Source organism: Achroia grisella, unplaced genomic scaffold, assembly GCF_030625045.1.
Source record: "Achroia grisella isolate CSIRO2021 unplaced genomic scaffold, CSIRO_AGI_Agris_v1 utg146, whole genome shotgun sequence".
NCBI classification, from domain to species: Eukaryota; Metazoa; Arthropoda; class Insecta; order Lepidoptera; family Pyralidae; genus Achroia; species Achroia grisella.
In genome coordinates, this window is record NW_026712636.1 from 4,928,598 (window position 1) to 4,949,888 (window position 21,291).

Sequence of the window (21,291 nt, forward strand, 5' to 3'; positions counted from 1 at the left end):
TCAGTCATAGTGATTAGAGCAGACCAGTCCCTACAAGCAGCACCCGTTCACGAGTATGACGGATGAGCCAGCCATCACTGCGCTCGACCATATTTTAGGGAGCCCAATGACCCGGCCCACCACGCCGCCACAAGTCTGGACATTTTAGTGAGCATGACTACTCAAAACACTAGACTACGTCAAAGCTACTTACAATTGCCATCTGATAGTTATAGTATTCACATTTTACATAAGAATGCATGCGGCAATCAATACAAAAACCGCTACGCTTTCATATTTCTAAAATCAATCAATGAAATCAAGAAAGCAATGAGAAAATTAAATTATAACGTTGTATGCTAATAAACTAATTATTTACTTGATATGTTGTCATCTATGAATTCGTCATGATGGATTTATGGAATGAAACCTATGTGTTTTTTTTCCATCAGGCTATAAGAACAAAATTAATGGAGGGTACGACGGTGCTGGTGACCGGCGGCGCTGGTGCCCTGGGCCAGGCAGTTATATCAATTTGCCTGTCCCTGAACTGCACCGTGTTCACGACTGTCAGTGATATTAAAAAGAAACAATTCTTGCTTAAACTATTCCCAACTCTTGATGGTAAGTTACATTATTATAGGTTCACATGTAGGTTTATGTAAATAATCTGTAATTATTTAACTATTTCTATTAGTAGCCTAATATCCTGAGCACAAGCTTTAATTATTTTATCTCTATCAAGGATATTTGGATTTTTTAAAATAATATTTTATACTAGCTGATCCGCGCTACTGCGTCACACTTACTTAACATTCATCATTGTATTTCGCCGTAATATCTTTTTAAATTATAGCCTATGTGTTATTCTAATTCATAAGCTATATTACTGTAAAGTTTTATCAAAATCCGTTCAGTAGTTTTCGCGTGAAAGAGTAACGAACATCTATCCATACCCACAAACTTTGGCGTTTGTAATATTCGTAAGATTATATATATTTTTTTAATAAATATTTTGACGACCTCGGTGGTCTAGTGGTTTAGCAGACCGCCTTACTTCCGATGGTCGCGGGTTCAATTCCTCGCACGGCACAAACTTTTGTATTCGTGAGTATGATTGTTTGTATCGATCTAGGTATTTTTCATGTATGTAATTACGAAAAAAATATATCTATGTATTTGTATCAGTTGTCTAGTAGCCATAACACAAGCTCTAGCTAGCTTAACTTGGGTCTAGATGGCGCTGTGTGTATTGTCCTTAGATTATTATTATTAGATTTATGAAAAAAATCTTTAATCTATTTTAATATTTATATCTGTTGTCCAGTATCTAGAAACATCTGAATGAAGGATGTGCGGATATGACTTTCTCAAGTTCTAGACTATCTGTGTACCAAATTTCATTTAATTCGATTCAATAGTTTTGGCGTGGAAGCGAGACAGACAGACAGACACAGTTACTTTTGGATTTATAATATTAGTAAGGATATTACCCTTTTTGCAGAGAAGAAAATTGGCAATTCTCGTGATATATCATTTAAAGATATGGTTTGTATGGAAACTAAAAACAAACGCTGCGGCATCGTTATCAACTGTACCAGTGGACTTATAAGTGAGGTACGTATTTTACATTGCACAACCACATTGTGGAATCACCTTCCAGCAATGGTATTTCCGAACCGATACGATATTGAAACTTTCAAGAAAAGAGCTTATTCCTTTTTAAAAGGCCGACAACGTACTTGTAATTCCCCTGGTGTTGCGGATGCTCATGGGCGGCGGTAATCACTTACCATCAGGTGAGCCGCATGCTCGTTTGTCCCCTGTGTTATAAAAAAAAAAAACATACTGGCTAATCCGCGCAGCTATGTCTGCGCTTACACTTACTTGACATTTATCGCTATATTTCGCCCAAATTACATAATATCTTTTTTAATTATATATATGTTATTCTGATGCGTAAGCTATATTACTGTAAAATTTCATCAAAATTTGGATTTTTTAAAATAATATCATATACTAGCTTTTGCCCACGGCTTCGCTCCCGTTAATTTATCCCCTTAGGGGTGGAATTTATCAAAATCCTTTCTTAGGGGATGCCTACGTTATAGTTGCTTTATGCATGCAAAGTCTCAGCCCGATCGGTTTAAAATTGACAAAGTTTCATACAAACTTTCAAGCCCCATTTTATCCCTTTGGGGGTAGAATTAATCAAAGTCCTTTCTTAGCGGATGCCTACGTCATAACATCTACCTGCATTTAATGGTACTAATTATATTTTATATTTTTAGACTGCATTGGTGTGTGGTGGATTTGGTTCGGTTATTATCAATGTAAATGACTTTGACTCGCATGCCAACAAGCATTTCGGAATGTATCAATTAACAGAAGAAAGAAATTTCCTGGCTGTGAACATGTCTGCAATATTTGAACCGCAAAATTTGAATCTCCGAAAGGTACCTATTATTTCAATAGATTTTTTTTATATGAATTATATTACAAACAGTCGGCCAGCCTGATGGTAACGATTGCCTGTATACATGAACATCACGTTATCAAATTTAAATTCAAAAATCATTTATTCATGTAAAACATTTTAGCCGCTTATGAACGTCAAATTTTTTACATTATAATTTAAATTTTTTCCATACCGTCCAGTTCAGTATATAGATCCAATTGAGAAGAACTGGCCAGAGACTCAATTGTATTACTTTCTTTTAAAAGCCAGTTTATTTACAATGTATATTTATATAGGTTTCTATGTCTAACATTAAATGAAAATCCCGTGTATGAACAACTATTGCCATGCACGCTCGTCATTCAAGTAATCATTTAGTGAGTAATAGGCCTTGCTCAGTAAATATGATTTAACAGATGTTTTGAATTTATTTAAGGTTAATTCCAATATATCCTTTGGTATTTTATTGTAAATTTTTATACCTATTACCATAATCACAGTTTTCATCCATTACAATATTTAAATTTCAATATATCAATACTAAATTTTTAATAAGTTTCTTTAATCTTTATTACATTGATAACTATGTCAATGAGATAATTATATACCTCATAACAAAAGTGTTAATTTGTTTTTTGATAAGGAAGGGTGTTTTTAAATGAAACTTGTGACCTCTTCTCATGAGGCGTTTATTGCAACGACTTTAAAATTTTTAAAATACGTAGGGGTGGAGTATCTAGTCTTTTTATTGGTGCTCATATATGTCGGGTGATGAGCGGCGCGTCTCACTGGTCGATTGAGTGATGCCGTAATCGACGCAACGTTTGATGTCGACCAGTGGTGGTTGAGGATGGAGCCTTGTATGTGTGGTATTGGGCATTATACTGCTCACAGCAGATTGGCTACTACTGTTTTAACAAAAAGTTAAAATTGTATTAAATAAGATAAAACTTTTGACTACTTTCAATCTAATAATGAAGTTACATCTATTTTTTAGAAATTGCAAGTATATCTAAGTGAAGGGATAGCAAATGGTTATGTGAGGCCTCTGACACGTGTGTTATATTCACCAAATGATATAGTTAGGGCATTCAGACTCTTATCGCAGAGCAAACACAGAGGACGAGTTCTGATTAGGATGAAGGACCCTGTTGCTACAGATGCCAGCTGCAATGGCATACCAATGTAAGTGAATGTAAAACAGTTGGTAATAATATCAATTACTATTGAAATATACTCAATATTTCTTATGTATTTATTAGTATTTTGATCTTAAATAGTTTAGGAAAAAAATTAAATATTAAAACAATTCCATATGTCTTTATTAGTTACTAGCTGTATCCGCTTCGTCCGCATGGGATTTCACTTTATTTTTTCTAAAATAAAACAAGCCTAAGATACTCCTTATTACATCAGCTACCTGCCAATAAAAGTCCTGTCAAAATCGGTACAGCAATTTCAGAGATTTGCCGTAACAAACAGACAGACAGACAAAAATTGTAAAAAATGTTATTTTGGTGTATGTACCGTATTTATATTCATATTCAATATTACAAACAGACACTACAATTTTATTTACATGTATGTATGTTAGTCTCTAAGGTATTTATAATATGGGCCATCCCTATTATAATTCCCTCCGATCGATCCCCCGTCCAATTCAAACGGGGACCGATGTTACGACAGCCTGAGCCGAGGTTCGAACCCCTAGCGGTGCCCTCAGACTAAAGTCGTATCCATCAGGCGGGAGTTGGCCTTCAGCTGCTCCATAAGTCCTTCCGCGGGTTTGGAGTGTCATCTGCACTCACCCCCTATCGTCCGGTGAAGCTGTAAAGGCCAGCTGCGGCCAAAAGTACTAGAGTAGTCCGAAAAAAAAAACGGGCCATGTAGCCTAAATTAAATTAATAAATAAATATACGAAATAATTTTATTCGAAAGTGTTTTAACTTAGTTATTTTTAAACTGTCATGTTTAATATACATTATTTAAATTATTAACCAGGTCTTAACACGATAGGTAAATACCTTTATTTCATAATCAGCTTCTTCCTTATCCCATTTATTTGTGGTCGTAATATGTTTTTCTCTTCCATTCATCTCTGTTCGCAGTCATCTCGTTATACCTCCTTATTAGCCAATATTATTCGTGTTAAGACCAGGTTAATAATTTTAATAATGTTCTAACTTAGTTCTGATAAACTTTATTTTTATTATTTTTTTTCAGTGTAACATACAATCCAACACAATCACAAATAGTAGTGTGTAATGAAGTAATATTGGGAGCGGAAGTGATAGAGAGGCTTGTGAGAAGAGGAGCCAAGTACATTGTCATTCACGCGGACTCTTATACTTTGACGAAGTATTTCCTTTCTAGAATAGAGTGAGTATTATTTATATGATCCACGTTTATTTATCTTTAACCTATAAGTTGTAGTCTGAAATATTGTCCCGTACAAGCAGCAACAAAACGCAACAGAAAGGGAGCGTTCTGATTGGAGCGCACACCCATCCAATTTAAATACGCAACGTATCGTACAGACTCAAAATATCAACCGATCGATCTAACGTACAATTTGTTCACTCATCCTAATTTGTAATTAATAGTATATTTACCATTAAATTTAAGATAGTAAGCAAATTCTATCATTTTCAACAACCCTGTAATCTGCTGAAGCCATCAACACCTACCATCTATCATTCGAGCCGCATCATCACGTACCCAATATACTTATTTTATTTTTATTTTTTGTACACAAAATGTGACGATGGCAAACCCATCGTACCTGTACTAAATAAAAAAGGACTTGTATCCAGAGCCGTAAAATATTAAATAAAAAAAAATGTACTATACAAAAATCAACTTAAAACTTAAACTAATATGATACCATTCAGAACAACAACTTGGCTGCGTCGGAAGCTAGTTCTGCCAATGTTTCATGAAATACTCTTATGTTTTACCTATTTAACTTTAAAGTTTGGATGGTATATTCTCTTTTAGATGCATTACGAACACATTTTATCAAAATATGATGCCTATAATTTACTCATTCACGCCCTCGGTGGTTTAGCAGTATAGCACTGTCTTACATTCCGATGGTTGCATATTCGATGCCACGCACGGTCCAAAAGTACAAACATTTGTATTCGTGAGCATGTTCGTATTTGTCTGGGTGTTTTCTATGTATATTATATGTATGCAGTCTTCGATTGCATTACTCGGAAGTAGACGTGTCACTCAGTTTATTTATTCATAATAAAATCAATACAGAACTTTGAGTCTTAACGCTATAGCAATAGCGTTCATTACTGTGAGATTATAATATTGTGTTTTAAGTCACAAATAGTGTTCTAATAAACATAGTGCGTTCAAGAGTACAGTTTGTCCCTTTCCGACCTGGCTAAGTTATTGTAGGCAGAACAAACACAACATTAGTGCTGTCTCACTAAGTATTGGGTCTCACACTCACAACCAACCATAATGAAGATTTGCGCTGCCTGCCGTGATTACATTAAAAATGACATCTATGTCAAATGCATAAGGTGCTACGAATTATTTCATCATTGCTGCTTAAACTTATCGGAAAAAGAGTGTTTGTCGAAGGAATACTCTGCGGGTTGGATTTGTCCGAACTGTTTATGCAAACAACCGAAAGGAGATAACTCCAACGCTCCGGTTCGCCCTTCCACACCAACAAATACAGCCGACGTAACTTTTAACGTAACCCGCCGCAAAATTAATACCAAGCAAGACTCGTCGCAATCACATATTCCCTCCGATTACGTTTCTCTCACAACTATCAGAGAAATAATTCGTGCAGAAGTACGTGATGCAATTAAGGAATCTATGAATACAGTGAATTCTACTATAGAATCGAAACTAAATGATATTAAATCTGACATAAGTGACTTCCATAAATCTTTGAATTTCTTAAGTGATCAATTTGATTTATTAAAAATAGATGCGGGTAATTTCAACTCCGAGTTGACAACATTGAGGAAAGAAAATTCTGAACTTCGTTCAGATTTAAATATCATAACAAACCGTGTTAAGCAAATGGACCAAATGTCCAGGTCTTGTAATTTGGAAATTCAGTGCGTACCCGAACATAAAACAGAAAATCTTATATCGATAGTTCAACAACTAGGTCGCACTGTGAATTGTCCTGTCAATGATAATGAAATATTTTATTGTTCACGCATAGCTAAAAAAAATAACAACAGTAACCGCCCTCGGGCTATACTGGTGAAATTCAACACACCTCGCACCCGCGACTGTCTGCTGGCAGCTGCGTACCAGTATAATAAAAACCACCCACAGGATAAAATAAATTCCAGTACCCTCGGCATTGACGATAAAAAATCTCCAGTATATGTAGCCGAAAACCTATCACCGGACAACAAAATGTTACATGCAACTGCTCGCTTACGAGCTAAAGAACTTAAATATAAATTCGTATGGGTTCGAGCTGGACGAATTTACATTCGAAAATCTGAAACCTCTGAACTAGTTTATGTCCATAACTTAGAAGTTTTAAATAAACTGAAAACTTAAATTTAGTCATCTCAGCATTGTATTAAAGGTATATATAATTGAAAGTGATAAATAAAATTAAAAAAAAAAAAAAAAAAAATTCTCAGATAAATTGAATATATATTTTCAGAATGTAAGAGGTCTAAGGACTAAAACTACGGATTTATTCATTAATACTGCGACATGTTCCTATGATATAATTGTTTTATGTGAGACATGGTTAAATGATAGTATTTTCAACTCAGAACTATTTTGTGACCATTTTGTTGTGTACAGACGAGATCGAGTATCCTCGGGCTTCCATAACAACAAATCTGGCGGAGGAGTTTTAATTGCGGTCTCTAAGCGATTATCTTCTTGCCGCCTGTCGAACCTAGAGAGTAAATGTGAGGATATTTGGATATCTATAGATATCTGTATTAACAACAAACCTTCTAAACTTTACATATGTTGTGTATACCTGCCTCCGCCTCTACAAAAACATATCTTGGAACACTTTCTGAACAATACTACTACAGTTCTTAGTAATTACACCAACACACTAATATTAGGTGACTTTAATTTAAGTAATATTGAATGGTCTGGAAAGCCCAATAGTCCTCTGCGTGGCTCGTCCAAAAGCCACAGTCTGTTTTCGAATATGCTGTTGGACTTTATTTCATACAATAATTTAAATCAATATAATAATATTTTAAATCACAAAAATGGAATACTCGATCTTGTCTTAACTAATGTACCGGTGGAGAACGTATTAAAGTGTGCCTCACCATTAAGTATTATAGATCAATATCATCCACCTCTGGAATTTGCATTGTCATGTACATCAGGACCGAATTATTTAAGCGCTAACAATAGCATTAGATTAAAATTTCATAAAGCTAACTATGTGCAAATAATTGATCATTTACACAAAATATGTTGGACAGAGCAGCTGGCAGATTGTGACAATGTAGATCAGATGGTTGGGAGATTCTATGCGATTTTGAATTACACTATCCGGCAATATGTTCCCAAATATGCACCTAAATCACAAAAATATCCAATATGGTATAACAGTGTAATTATTCGACTTCTAAAAGAAAAAAATAAATACCGCTTATTATTTATAAAATATAAAAACCCACTAGATAGAATATCTTATCAGATTTTAAAAGAACGATGTAATAGATATTCGAAATCGTGCTATAAAAACTATTTGTCTGGAATTGAATCGTCCATTAAAAATAATCCTAAATTATTTTGGTCCTTTTTAAAACAAAAACGTGATTCTAAAAGTTCATACCCATCCAAAATGTACTTTAATAATATTATTGCAAATAATGGTATTGATATTTGTAACTCGTTTGCCTCTAATTTTTCTTCTGTTTATAAACCTCAAAATGACAAAACAAATAATTACGACCCACCCCAGTACTTAGATCACAATAACAATTGCCTAAACTCCATTTCTTTTTCTGAATTAGACCTGAAACGTGCACTAAAAAGACTTGATCACCGCAAAGGAGCCGGCAGTGATGGCATACCTTCATTGTTTGTCACAAAATGTGCAACAGTTTTAGCTTATCCCCTCTCCCTAATTTTCAATAAGTCTCTTGCAACCGGTATTTTCCCTGCAATATGGAAAGAAGCTCTAATCATTCCTATTTTCAAATCTGGTGATAAATCTGATATAAAAAATTATAGACCCATATCCATTTTACCTGTCTTTGGAAAGGTGTTTGAGTCCCTGATCGGCCCTATAATCTCCTGGCATGTAAAAAACGTCATTCTGCGTCAGCAACATGGGTTTATAAAGGCCCGTTCTACATTGACAAATCTGGCATGCTTTGTATCGGATGTGGTGAACGCTGTCGACTCTCGTGCATCTGCTGACGTCATCTATACTGATTTCAGCACGGCTTTCGACACCGTAAACCACGACATTCTGGTAAAAAAATTATCCGCTTATGGTTTTTCCGGAAATTTTCTTGATTGGTGTTCATCTTACCTCACCAATCGTAAATCTCGAGTAGTGGTAAATGGATTTACTTCAGAAGAGTATATAGCATCCTCAGGAGTCCCACAGGGATCCCACATCTCCCCTATCTTATTTAATCTCTTCATTAATGATGTCGCGGATTGTTTCACAAATTCACATATTTATTTATATGCTGATGACTTGAAAATTATGAAAATTATTAATAATTCATCTGACTGTGACGAACTACAAAAAGACTTAGACAGATTCTCCACATGGTGTATAAAGAACAAACTATCTTTGAATTTAAAAAAATGCAACTTTATTCATTTCTCACGTTCAAAAAAAAACTATTTTAATTCATACAAGTTATGTAACAGTACATTAACAGAGGCTGAAGTTGTACGAGATTTGGGAATTTACATTGATAATAGGCTACATTTCAACACTCATATTAATCATTTGGTAACTAAAAGCTTTAAATTGTTGGGTTTTATGTTGCGGAATTGTAAACAGTTCAAATTGGCGTCCACTAAAATCTCCATATTTAACGCGCTTATTAGATCTGGTCTAGAATACTGTTGTCAGGTATGGACCCCTTATTATATGGTACATAGAAATCGCATAGAATCCATACTTAAACGTTTTGTCTGGCACCTTTCTTATCATAGCGGAATGGCAAAGGAACTAAAATCATTTAATAAACGTTTGAAATATTTCAAACTAATGAGTCTCGAAGACAGGAGACAGTTGCTTGACGGTGCATTTTTCCATAAAATTATAAATGGTGTTCTTGATTGCCCTGCATTGCTAGAACAAATAACTATAAACGCACCCTATAAATTACCTCGCAGTAAAAAGTATTCCTTATTTGCAAAAAAGCGATTCAGAAGCAATTTGGGACACTTCTCCACCATTAATAGATTAGAAATTAACTATAATATTGTAGCGAGGAGTTCGGATATTGACGTGTTTTCTGGTTTCTCCAAGTTCAAGTCAACCACTCAAGAACACATATTGAGACAAAAGTCAAACCCGTTTCATTAACACAATTAAATTAAAACTTTAATATTTATACACATATAAATATATAAATATAATATAAATACATATATAAATATAGTATATATAAAAAACAAAAAATATAATAATTAAAAAAAAAAAAATAAAAAAAATAATAATAATTGTATACATATATATATATATATATATAATCTTCTGTAACCAATATCGCGTGCCGTGGCAACCAGTAATTAAGTCAACACTATATACCTGAACTCTTCGCAAGTTATAATAATTGTAACCTCATAGTGTATGTCTTGTTGGTAGCTCAAATAAATAAATAAAAAAATGTATCTACTAGCTGTCCCGGCAAACGTTGTTTTGCCATTAAATTAATAACGCTATAAAAAAATAGGGGTTGGTGATAGAAGGGTGAAAATTTAAGGTTGTATGTATTTTTTAATGACACATAATAAAAAATGTGAATTAAAAATTTTGCCCAAAAAATAAAAATGTAATGTTAGGTTAGGTGGACAACCCTTATCACTTTGAGGTATGAAAAATAGATAGTAGCCGATTCTCAGACCAACTGAATATGTATATAAAATTTTATAAAAATCTGTCAGGCCATCAGAGGAGTATGGTAACTAACATGATGACAAGAGAATTTTACTTACAAATATATATAAATAGATATATTTAGATTTTTTTTCAGCAGTTCTCTAGTATAAGAGAAGTTCTAGATAGCGCTGTATAAATTGTCCAGGGTTGTTATTTTCTTATTGTAATAATACTTTTTTTTATTAGGTGGTTTGGGCTAATGTCCGGTGCTAATAATCTCAGGACAATTCACACAGCGCCATCTAGACCCAAGTTAAGCTAGCTACAGCTTGTGTTATGGTTACTAGATAACTGATACAAATACATAGATAATTTTTTTTTCGTAAATACATACACATTATACATAGCAAATACCCAGACCGATACAAACAATCATACTCATGAATACAAATGTTTGTGCCGTGCGAGGAATCGAACCCGCGACCATCGGTCGTAAAGCAGTGTGCTAGACTGCTAGACCGCCGAGGTCATCGAGGTGCTAAGACCTGTAACTCTATGTTCGCCCTTATTCAAAGTTCGCTATCTAGACCCGTGAGGGACAAGTATTGAAGAATAGACTAGTACCCATAATACAGGCTCTGCTTCGCTTGGCACCAGATGGCACTACGTGGATTGTCCAGGGATTTTTTTTTTATATCTACATATTAACTACTATATACAGGAGTGGTATAGTACATCTGGAGTCAAATATACTACTCCCGTAATAGATAGACATAGAAATAATCTTTATTCAAATAAACTTAATATAAGCACATTTGAATAGTCAAGTTTTTAGATTTTACCGCTTATTCGAAATTCAGATTCATCACAAGAAGAATAAGCAAGAAACTTGTGTGTTGCTCTTTTAAATAAATATTGATTTACTTATATTTAATTCATAACAAGGATTAGGCATGCGACAATCAATATATAAACCGCTACGTCTATATAGTAGTTATCTAACGGACACTAGCACAATCTGTTTCCCTACGTTCTAATTTACAAATACTATGTCACACAGTTACCATCAAGTGGTCGTCAGCTTTGCCATTTCAGATCATAAAAAAATAGAATCAGAGATGTCATCAGAAATATGTATTTTATAGAAAGTCATATGACCAACAAACAATTTGTTAGACATTGCTAGAAATGTTTGATGTTGTTGCTATAATTAAAAATGATATAGATACAAATAAAAGAGTAATAGCTTTATATGTTGTACTCATACATAATATTAATTTTAACAGATCTTGGAAAGCACTGGGAGTGACTATAAAACTCGTCGCTGTAAACTTACAAACTGAAAAAGGTTGCATTGACGTCCTAAATGAGGCGAGGAAGTTGGGTAATGTAGAGGGAATATTTGTAGTTCAGAAACATTACAGTGTTAAACAAGAAAGTTTTAAGAAAGAGGAAGCTTCTAAGATATTCAAAGAAACAGCGCTGGTCGTTGCTAATATGGATCTAATATCTAGAAATATTTGTAAAGAGTTAAAGTAAGTACATTTAATTTTAATTTAATTTAATTAAAGTGGTCACTTATTTGTTATTCAAGTCTCCTTATATTCCTAGTGTATAAATTCTCGTTAGCCACAAATCCACGTCTTTACTCCACGGCATCTGCGCGGGGAATATATCTCCCCATTTGCATAAAAAATAATAGCAGTAGTAGAGAGTTAATTCTCTACTACTACAATTTTTTATTGATGATAATGGAATGGTCCATCCACCTTCGCTAACGGTTTACGCTGGCGGGGCACTAGTGGAGGATGATAAGATGAATATGAGCTCAGGTCAGTTAGCCCATCGTGACAATTTCACCTGGAATTTGGTACGATGGTTTCCAGGAGAAACAGCGCGCACATTTTATTTCATAGTCAATGAAAATCACTAACAATCAGGTGGCAGTAAGCTTCTTTGCCATTGTAATTGAGCTAAAAAAATATTCCGCATACTTCTTCGAAGTTTATACTTATTTATACTCCAATTGTTTATTGTATTTCTTTTCAGATACTTCGTTGTTTTAGCACGGTCATCAGAGAATGCCAGTGATGAATATTCAACTTCTGTATCTGAGAAAGTTTGTGAAATGAGATCGGAAGTTGGATTGCCAGCACTTTTCTACCGCATCGATTGGACAGATGAGGTACTTGATGTTTATAAATTGTATTAGGATCGTTAAAATGGTTATAGCTATTGTATGTTCTTAGAAAAAAAAAATTTGCATTCATTATTCCTTTGTGTCTACTGAATGCAAAAATTTATTTTTACAATACTTGTTTTTACTTTATGATGGTTTATTATCTCGATAGTTACCATTTTGGTAAGAATATAATAACTTATAATCTTTCCTAATTACACAAATTTTTCTTTTACCATTTTACCATTAACCCGATCAGTCATGGTTTGCAACTTACCTTCATTTTCATTAAAGGAAGATATTGGATTGTCTGTATGAAAAACATTTTTACTAAGTTCTGTATTTCAATGTACAGTTTTATTTTTAAATATATTGTAATGTTTATTTCTAATGTTTGAACTAGTTTCAGCACATATTATTTATAATTAATTAATTATATATTTGTACATATAATTAATATTATTGCTGATACTACATTCAACCTACTTTATTATTCATACTTTTAATTGATTTTGCTTTGATTTGCTTGGTTTTGATTGATTGCTTTCTTACTTTCATTTATCCTACAAACGATATATGATATTACAATATTGCCCATTTCTCTTTTATTTTCTTCTACTGTATCGAACTCTTTAATAATAAATCTATAAGATATACGATAGACCCTTGCCACCTTTGTTTTAAAATATTCAGCTCTAGGCTATTTCTTATCACATTCCCAGCATCCATCTGTCCTAGCTAGGATTATATTTATTTGTATATTTATTTTAACTGTATCAATAGTCTTTAACACTCTCAAAAAGGTCGAGCAAGTAAAATATAAGAAACTAGCTGCCACGCGCAACTTCGTCTGCATTACACTTGATATGTATCATTATATTTCTCCCAAATTACATAATATCTTTTTAAATTATAGGCTATATATTATTCTGATAAATAAGCTATATTACTGTAAAGATTCGTGAAAATATGTTCAGTAATTTTTGCGTGAGAGAGTAACAAACTTCCATACTTATAAACTTTAGCGTTTAGAATGTTAATGACATTACGACAGCTAGTGATGATATATTTTTATTTTAATTGTTTTCTCCACAGCTAAGCACAAATACAGATAATCAACACAAACTACCGTTGCAATCATACTTTTCTATACTGAACGCTCTTGAAACAAGTCTCAAACTTGAAAATAGTAATGTTATATCGTTTAATATCAATAAGCGTGTCTCTGAAAATATCATAAGCAAAATTGAAACAATATTGGGTGAGTATTGCAATATCTTCATCATCAGCATAATGTATGCAAAAGAATACTATTAAGAACGAAAGTATAGAATGAAGAAAATCATTTATTCAAATAAACTTAATTTAAGTACTGTTGATTAGTCATAACATTTTTTTTTAAATCTACCGCTGATTCGGAAATCTTTCTCATCACAAGAAGAATGAGCAAGAAACTTGTGTGTTCCTCTTTTAAACAATCCTTATAAGTTCACATTTTAAGTCGAAAGGTGTGAATACAAACTACCAACCAGCACTAATTTATTTAGGTTCAAATATAAAAACACAATAAGATTAAATCAGTCCTAGTGATAAGAGCAGACTAGTCCCTACAGGCAGATCTTTTGATTTGTTAAACTGAAGTGGCAATGGGCAGGGCACATAGCTCGTAGAACAGATAGCCGTTGGAGCAATAAAGTCCTCGAATGGGGACCGCAAACCGGAAGACGCAGCGTGGGAAGGCCTCCAGCAAGGTGGATCGATCTGGTCAAGATCCCTGGAAGGCGACGGATGCGAGCAGCGCAGGACCGATCGTCGTGGAGATATTTGGTGGAGGCCTTTGTTCAGCAGTGGACGTCTTCCAGGCTGAGATGATGATGATAGATCTTTTATTTAAACTGAATAAAAATTATTAAATTAATGTACAAGTTGAGTTTTATTCTTCTCAACTTAAGCATCTAGCCGAACGGTACGGTAGGGATGGTAATAAAAAAATACGACATACTATACATATATCATATTATCCTATATATCTAAATATTTTTTGATTTGATTCTATAAATTTTATTTTCAACTAGCTCTAACAACCCGTGGCTTTGACTTCGTGTAATTTTTTTTATAAATATAAATTCGCTTTCTTAAATAGTCCCAACTACTCCAATAATAAAATTACCTATATCAAAGGGAAAGACCCGTGAAATTCAATACAAGCGTTTCAAAAATTAGCAAGAACAAACAGACAGATAGACAAATTTTTTGAAATAATAATTTTTGACCCAAATGCTGTATAACGTTCGTATGCATTTTGCGAATAGTTGTTAATTTGAAATTACACACGGACACTTTTGGAGTTATTTTTATATAGATAGAATGTAACTAGTAATATAACTAGTTAGTACAAACTAATATTATAATTATTTTCAAGTTGAATCGTTACATAGTATAAAACAAAGTCGCTGTCGCTGTCTGTCCCTATGTATGCTTAAATCTTTAAAACTACGCAACTGATTTTGAAGCCGTTTTTTAATAGATCGATTGATTCAAGAGGAAGGTTTATATGTATATTACATGTACACCCGTGTTAAGCCGGGGTGGATAGCTAGTTTATGAGTGATGTAAGATTTAATTCTACAGGTATTAAAAGTATAAATGAGGTACCGGACGATGTTACATTGGAAGACTTCAGTCTCAACGAAGTGAGTCTAGAAGAAATAAAGTCTGTTATAAAGGAAACATATCACGTGGTGTATCCTACGAAAACACTGCAACAAATGACGATTGAAAGGTATTTTTGCTGTTTTTTTACCTTTCTGATTGTTTAATACTAGCTGCTTCGTCTGGATCACACTTACTTGACATTCATCATTACACTAGATTTTGCTCGCGGCTTCGCTCGCGTTAATTTATCAGGAATTTAGGGATGGAATTTATCAAAATCCTTTCTTAGGGGATGACTACGTCATACTAGCTTTATATAAGCAAAGTCTCAACCCGATCGGTTTAAAATTGACAAAATTTTATCCCCTTGGGGGTAGAATTAATAAAAGTCCTTTCTTCGAGGATCCCTACGTCATAATATCTACCTGCATGCCAAATTTTAGGCCGTTCCGTCCAGTGGTTTACGCTGTGCGTTGATAGATCACTATGTCAGTCACCTCTGTGTTATATATATTTAGATGTAGTATATCTATGAAATACAATTTTTAGATTTCTTGTTGATGAACAATCTCTAAGAATAAATTTAATATTTTCACAATTTCCATTGATGCATTGTTGACTACAGTAAGATTCTAACAGAAATATTTTGAAGAAAGTTAATTTATATATGAATGTGGATTAATATAAGAATAGAGGAAGGCCGAAAAAGAGATGGATGGACTGTGTTAAAGATGATATAGTGAGAAAGGAGGTAAATAACGAGATGACTGCAAACAAAGATGAATGGAAGAGAAAAACATAACCCGACTCCAAAATAAATGGGATAAAGCAGAAGCAGATGATGATTCTAATGTTAATGATGATTCTAATATAAATTTTTAGAATGATTAAAAATGTTTTTATTATTATAATAATTTGGAATACGCTAACGGTGATCTTATTTTCAGCTTTAAAAATTTAAAACAAATTGTCATGGTACAGAATACTCAATTTGACAGCGGTCTCGGTGCATTTTATACGTTCATAGATGACGATGAATGTAAAGCAACCGAGCCTATGGTGGTGATGCCTACGAAATTGAACAGTTACATTGAGGTATCTATATTTGTAATTTTTATTGTTTTTATAGGATTCCAATAATTGACGGCCTAGCGCTCTAGCACTTTAGGACCGTTGGTCGTGGGTTCGATTCCTCGCACGACACAAACATTTGTATTCATGAGTATGATTGTTTGGATCCGTCTGGTGTTTTCTATGTATAATATGTATGTATATACAAAAAACATGAATATCTATGTATATATATCAGTTATCTAGTACTCATAACACAAGCGTTAGCTAGCTTAACTTGGGTGTAGATGGCGCTGTGTGAATTGTAAAAAAAATAAATAGTCAATTACTAATTCCCGTACTGTGGGAAGAAACGGAATCCCGTTTCTTAGGAAATTAGTAATGTGGACTGATGACCCTATTACTATCAATGTACCATGTCAGGTTAACCTTCGCGAGGTACCCCTTGGAAACGATCATTATGAATTATTTGTGAATTTGTCTCGGTGGCCTAACAGAGCTGCCCTCATGCTCATCTTATCATCCTCCACTGGTGCTCCCTAGCAGTGCTAGCGTAAGCAGTTAGCATAGGCTGTCCTGTACTAACCTTTACGCAGCTAAGCATTTTATTTAATCTAATTTTAATTCCTTCATCCTAAACTAGCTTTTGTCCACGGCTTCGCTCGCGTTAATATATCCTCTTAGGGGTGGAATTTATCAATATCCTATCTTAGGGGATTCCTACGTCATAATAGCTTTATCCATGCAAACTCTCAGCCCGGTCGGTTGACAAAGTTTCATACAAACTTTCAACCCCTATTTCTTCTTTCTAGAAGTTATCAAAATCCTTTCTTAACGGATGCATACGTCATAACATCAACCTGCATGCCAAATTTCAGCCGGATCCGTCCAGTGATTTAGGCTGTGCGTTGATAGATCACTATGTCAGTCACCTTTGATTTATATATATTTAGAAGATTCAATAAAGTCTAAATAAATAAATAAATCAAAGGCAAAAAAAATCATCGTTCTAGCTTCAAAAATGACGAATTTACATACAGAATGCAAACAATCTAAAAAATAGGTTTCAAGCTTCTAGCTTTGAAACTGACGATATTTCCATACAATCTTTCATCTCTCTAGGCAGTCACGTAGGCATCCACGTCATAACATCTACCTGCATGCCAAATTTCAGCCCGATCCGTCCAGTGGTTTGCGCTGTGCCTTTACAGATCACTATGTCAGTCACCTTTGAGTTTTATATATTTAGATGTAGTAACTGTCTCCCTGAGCAGACAATGCACTGCACCTTTTTACATCACTATGGTACATGTAAAGTAAAGAAAGGAAGATCATATCTGAAATTTTATATATTTTTGGTTTGCTTCATTTTTAATATTATTATTATTATTCTGTTTCTTTTTAATTATATTTATATACTACGTATGTATCTGTATTGGTTAATATAAACAAAATAAATATCTAACTATTAGTCGATTCATTTTCTCCATCTCCTTTTGTATTGATTTTTTAACATCTTCTAGTAAGAAATTGGCTGCTATTCAATTAGATTTTTTTTTATCATTTACACTGCGCATATTGATCTACCTTGTATCTCACTCTTACTTTAACACACATGTTTTAAAATATATAGGTACTTACTATTTAGTATCATTACATTGTATATGTAAAACAAAATCGCTGTTGCTGTCTGTCCGTCCCTATGTATGCTGAAATCTTTAAAACTACGCAACGGATTTTGAAGCGAAACGAATTTTTTTTTTTTAGTAGATAGAGTGATTCAAGATGAAGCTTTATATAATACATGTACTCCCGTACAAATCCGGGGCGAGTACCTAGTATTTATATAAATTTGTAACTAATTTATCACATTACAAATCTCTGAATGTTTATTTTCTCTCGACAGAACGAAGAAGAGTTGAATTTCAACGCTAACTTCCTGATGATGATACCAGGTTTCGAGGGTCATTACAGAATATTCCGAACCATATCTGAGAGACTCAAAATCCAGGCCATGACGTTCCAATTGGGGCCAGATTTGAAAGATGAAACTATTTCAGAAATGGCCAGCAATATTCTAACGGTACGTAGCTCACGAATATTATAAACGTCCTATTGATGCTGGTTTTGAATGATTTTACTAATGACAGTCATTCTATTCTGTCTGTAAGTTGAATTTAAAATGGAATCTATATTTTTGTATCAATATAAACCAAATCAAATCAAATTTATTTAAAATAAACATAGGTTTACATTGGCTGTATGTCACTTTATTCTCTCTGAGATGAATTTAAAAATAAATGTATATTTTTGTATCAAATTTAATTTATTTGGGTTAAACATAGGTTTAGATTGTTTGTCATTGTAGAATATAATGACCTATTATGTTTTGCCTCATTAGGCGTACATAATTTAACATCATTTAAAGTTTATTTGTTAACATGTACAACCTCATTTGAGAAAGCCCAGATGGAAAACTGGTGGCTCTTATTCTTCTCAAATGAGGTTGTACGTAATGCCCACGTTGAATACTCGGTGAATGTTACGTTCACAAAATTCAATAGTTGACAATATCCCTGTCTACCCCAAATGGAATTATAGTGATGAAGATATATCATCACAGTAATTTTCACTCTTACAGTTCGTGAAGAAAAGGTTTGAGATGAAACCAAATTTCTACCTCTTGGGCTACTCATTTGGAGTCAACATCGCGCTTGAGTTGGCAGCATTGCTGGAGAAAGATGGTAAATATAATGTCATTTCTAGGGTCTAAAAATATTCTTACGATAATAGAAATTTGTATTACATTTAAAATATACAGAAAACTGCATAACTGTGGCAAGTTAGAGTTTCCTTTAAATGATTAACATATCACCTAAGTAGATATACATGATCTATAACGGCCTCGGTGACTGGCGGTTTAGCAAACTGCCTTACTTTCGATGGTCACGGGTTCGATTCCCGTACGGTACAAACATTTGTATATGTCAGTATGATTGTTTGTATCCTTCTGGGTGTTTGTAGTTATAATATGTATGTATTTACGAAAAAATGTAAATGTATTTGTATCAGTTGTCTAGTACCTATAATACAAGTTTTAGCCAGCCTAACTTGGATCTAGATGGCGCTGTGTGAATTGTCCTGAGATTATTATTATAGTAGATTACCTTGACCAATAATATCTTAACGCGAAAATAATGATTTGGGTTACTGTATTCATCCTAAATTTAAGTATTAATATTTTTTATTATAACTATATTTAATCACATTTAAAAAAAAACAGTTTCCACCAATATCTGTATCAACATCTGCGTCTTCCTTATCCCATTTATTTGTGGTCGTCGTAATATGTCTTTCTCTTCCATTCATCCCTGTTCGCAGTCATCTCGTTATTTACTTCCTTTCATACAGTCTATCCATTGTTTTTCGGCCTTCCTCTGCCCTTATACATTATATTCATATGTAACAACTTCCTTAAAATATTATCTTCATTCCTAAACATTACATGTCCATACCACGATAGACGATTATCCACCAATATCTGTAATAGCCATGAATTTACATGAATAAACATATTTTCATTTAAATCTATGTAATGAAAAGAAATCGTTAATACAATATTCTAATTTTGTTAAACATTATCATTGCTAATATAAATTTGTACATTCAGGTCACAAAGGGATCGTATATTGTTTGGACAGCAGCCCGGACGCACTGCGGACTCATTTGAATGCATACGTAGGTAATTTATCAGATTCAGACCTAGAAAATGCTATCATCGAACATTTCTATCAACTCATGGCTGGAAAACATAATGAAGAACTTAAAAAGGATTTACAAAACGCCGAAACCTGGTCTGAGAAGATTGAAGCCTGCACATTTAAGCTTAAAGGACTGGCTAAATACTCGTTGGAGTATAAAAATTCGTTGTTCAATGAAGCGTATAGGAGAATCAAAATGGCATATGAATACGAGCCTAAATTCAAGTTGGAGTCGCAATTGGTGTTGATTCGAGGCATCGCTCATCCTAAAGCAGAGAATCTGTCTGATGATTATAATTTATCGAAGTATACAACACAGCCGGTGAAGATTGTGGACATAAATAGTGACCACAGTCTGGCACCAAACGATTGCAGGATCTCCAACATCATTAATAGCATGTTAGATGAGCATTTGATCGAGGAGTACCAAAAGACGAGCCAGTGCGAAGTGTATTACGCAAACGCATTCAAGATGTTCTAAGTTCATTGTGATGTTATTTATTTTTAGTCGCTAAGTCTAGATTACAAACGGCCACTTACTTTAATAATATATATTATTAATTATTACTGGGTTACTGAGTTGTTTTCTTTTGCCTGCATCCAAATTATTCATTAATAATTTGTAGAGTTATAAACTAGCACCAATAAATAGATATTCTTAAGAGCTTTGATATACTTTTTACAATGAGACTTTGAAAAGAAAATAGCATACGTTTAAATTGTGTATGTATTATAAAAACATCACCTAGCTGTTCCCGCATTTTCACCTGTGTGAAATTTGTAGTCTATGTCTAATGTAAGCTGTAAAGTTTCATCAAAATCCGTTCAGTAGTTTTTGGTGAAAGAGTAACAAATATACATTCGTTTAGCTATCATATACTTACAAATTTGCGTTGATAATATTTGCAAGGGGTAGATTAATCAAAATCCTTTCTTAGTGGATGCCTACGTCATAACATCTACCTGCATGCCAAATTTCAGCCCGATCCGTCCAGTGGTTTGGGCTGTGCGTTGATAGCTGCACCAATAATGGTTGCATGGTAGAAATTGGCAAATAGGTGTTAAGTCCACCATATATTTTACCTCTATATTACGTGCACTGAAGTTGTATAAAAAAAAAACTAAATTCTAAAAGGGT

At 33.7% G+C, this 21,291-nt stretch overlaps 1 protein-coding gene across 1 annotated transcript in view; it reads left to right on the forward strand.

Moving 5' to 3' along the window:
- LOC131855673 (fatty acid synthase-like) overlaps positions 1-20,634 on the forward strand; it is a 70,644-nt gene extending 50,010 nt beyond the window's left edge. The window contains exons 28-40 of the mRNA XM_059206977.1: positions 432-603; positions 1,484-1,596; positions 2,271-2,435; positions 3,435-3,622; positions 4,661-4,816; positions 11,774-12,022; positions 12,537-12,672; positions 13,762-13,927; positions 15,298-15,448; positions 16,269-16,416; positions 18,299-18,475; positions 19,034-19,136; positions 20,063-20,634. Coding sequence (XP_059062960.1) covers positions 432-603; positions 1,484-1,596; positions 2,271-2,435; positions 3,435-3,622; positions 4,661-4,816; positions 11,774-12,022; positions 12,537-12,672; positions 13,762-13,927; positions 15,298-15,448; positions 16,269-16,416; positions 18,299-18,475; positions 19,034-19,136; positions 20,063-20,634 — 2,496 coding nt within the window. The remainder of the gene's footprint in view (positions 1-431; positions 604-1,483; positions 1,597-2,270; positions 2,436-3,434; positions 3,623-4,660; positions 4,817-11,773; positions 12,023-12,536; positions 12,673-13,761; positions 13,928-15,297; positions 15,449-16,268; positions 16,417-18,298; positions 18,476-19,033; positions 19,137-20,062) is intronic.
- The last annotated feature ends 657 nt before the right edge of the window (positions 20,635-21,291 follow it).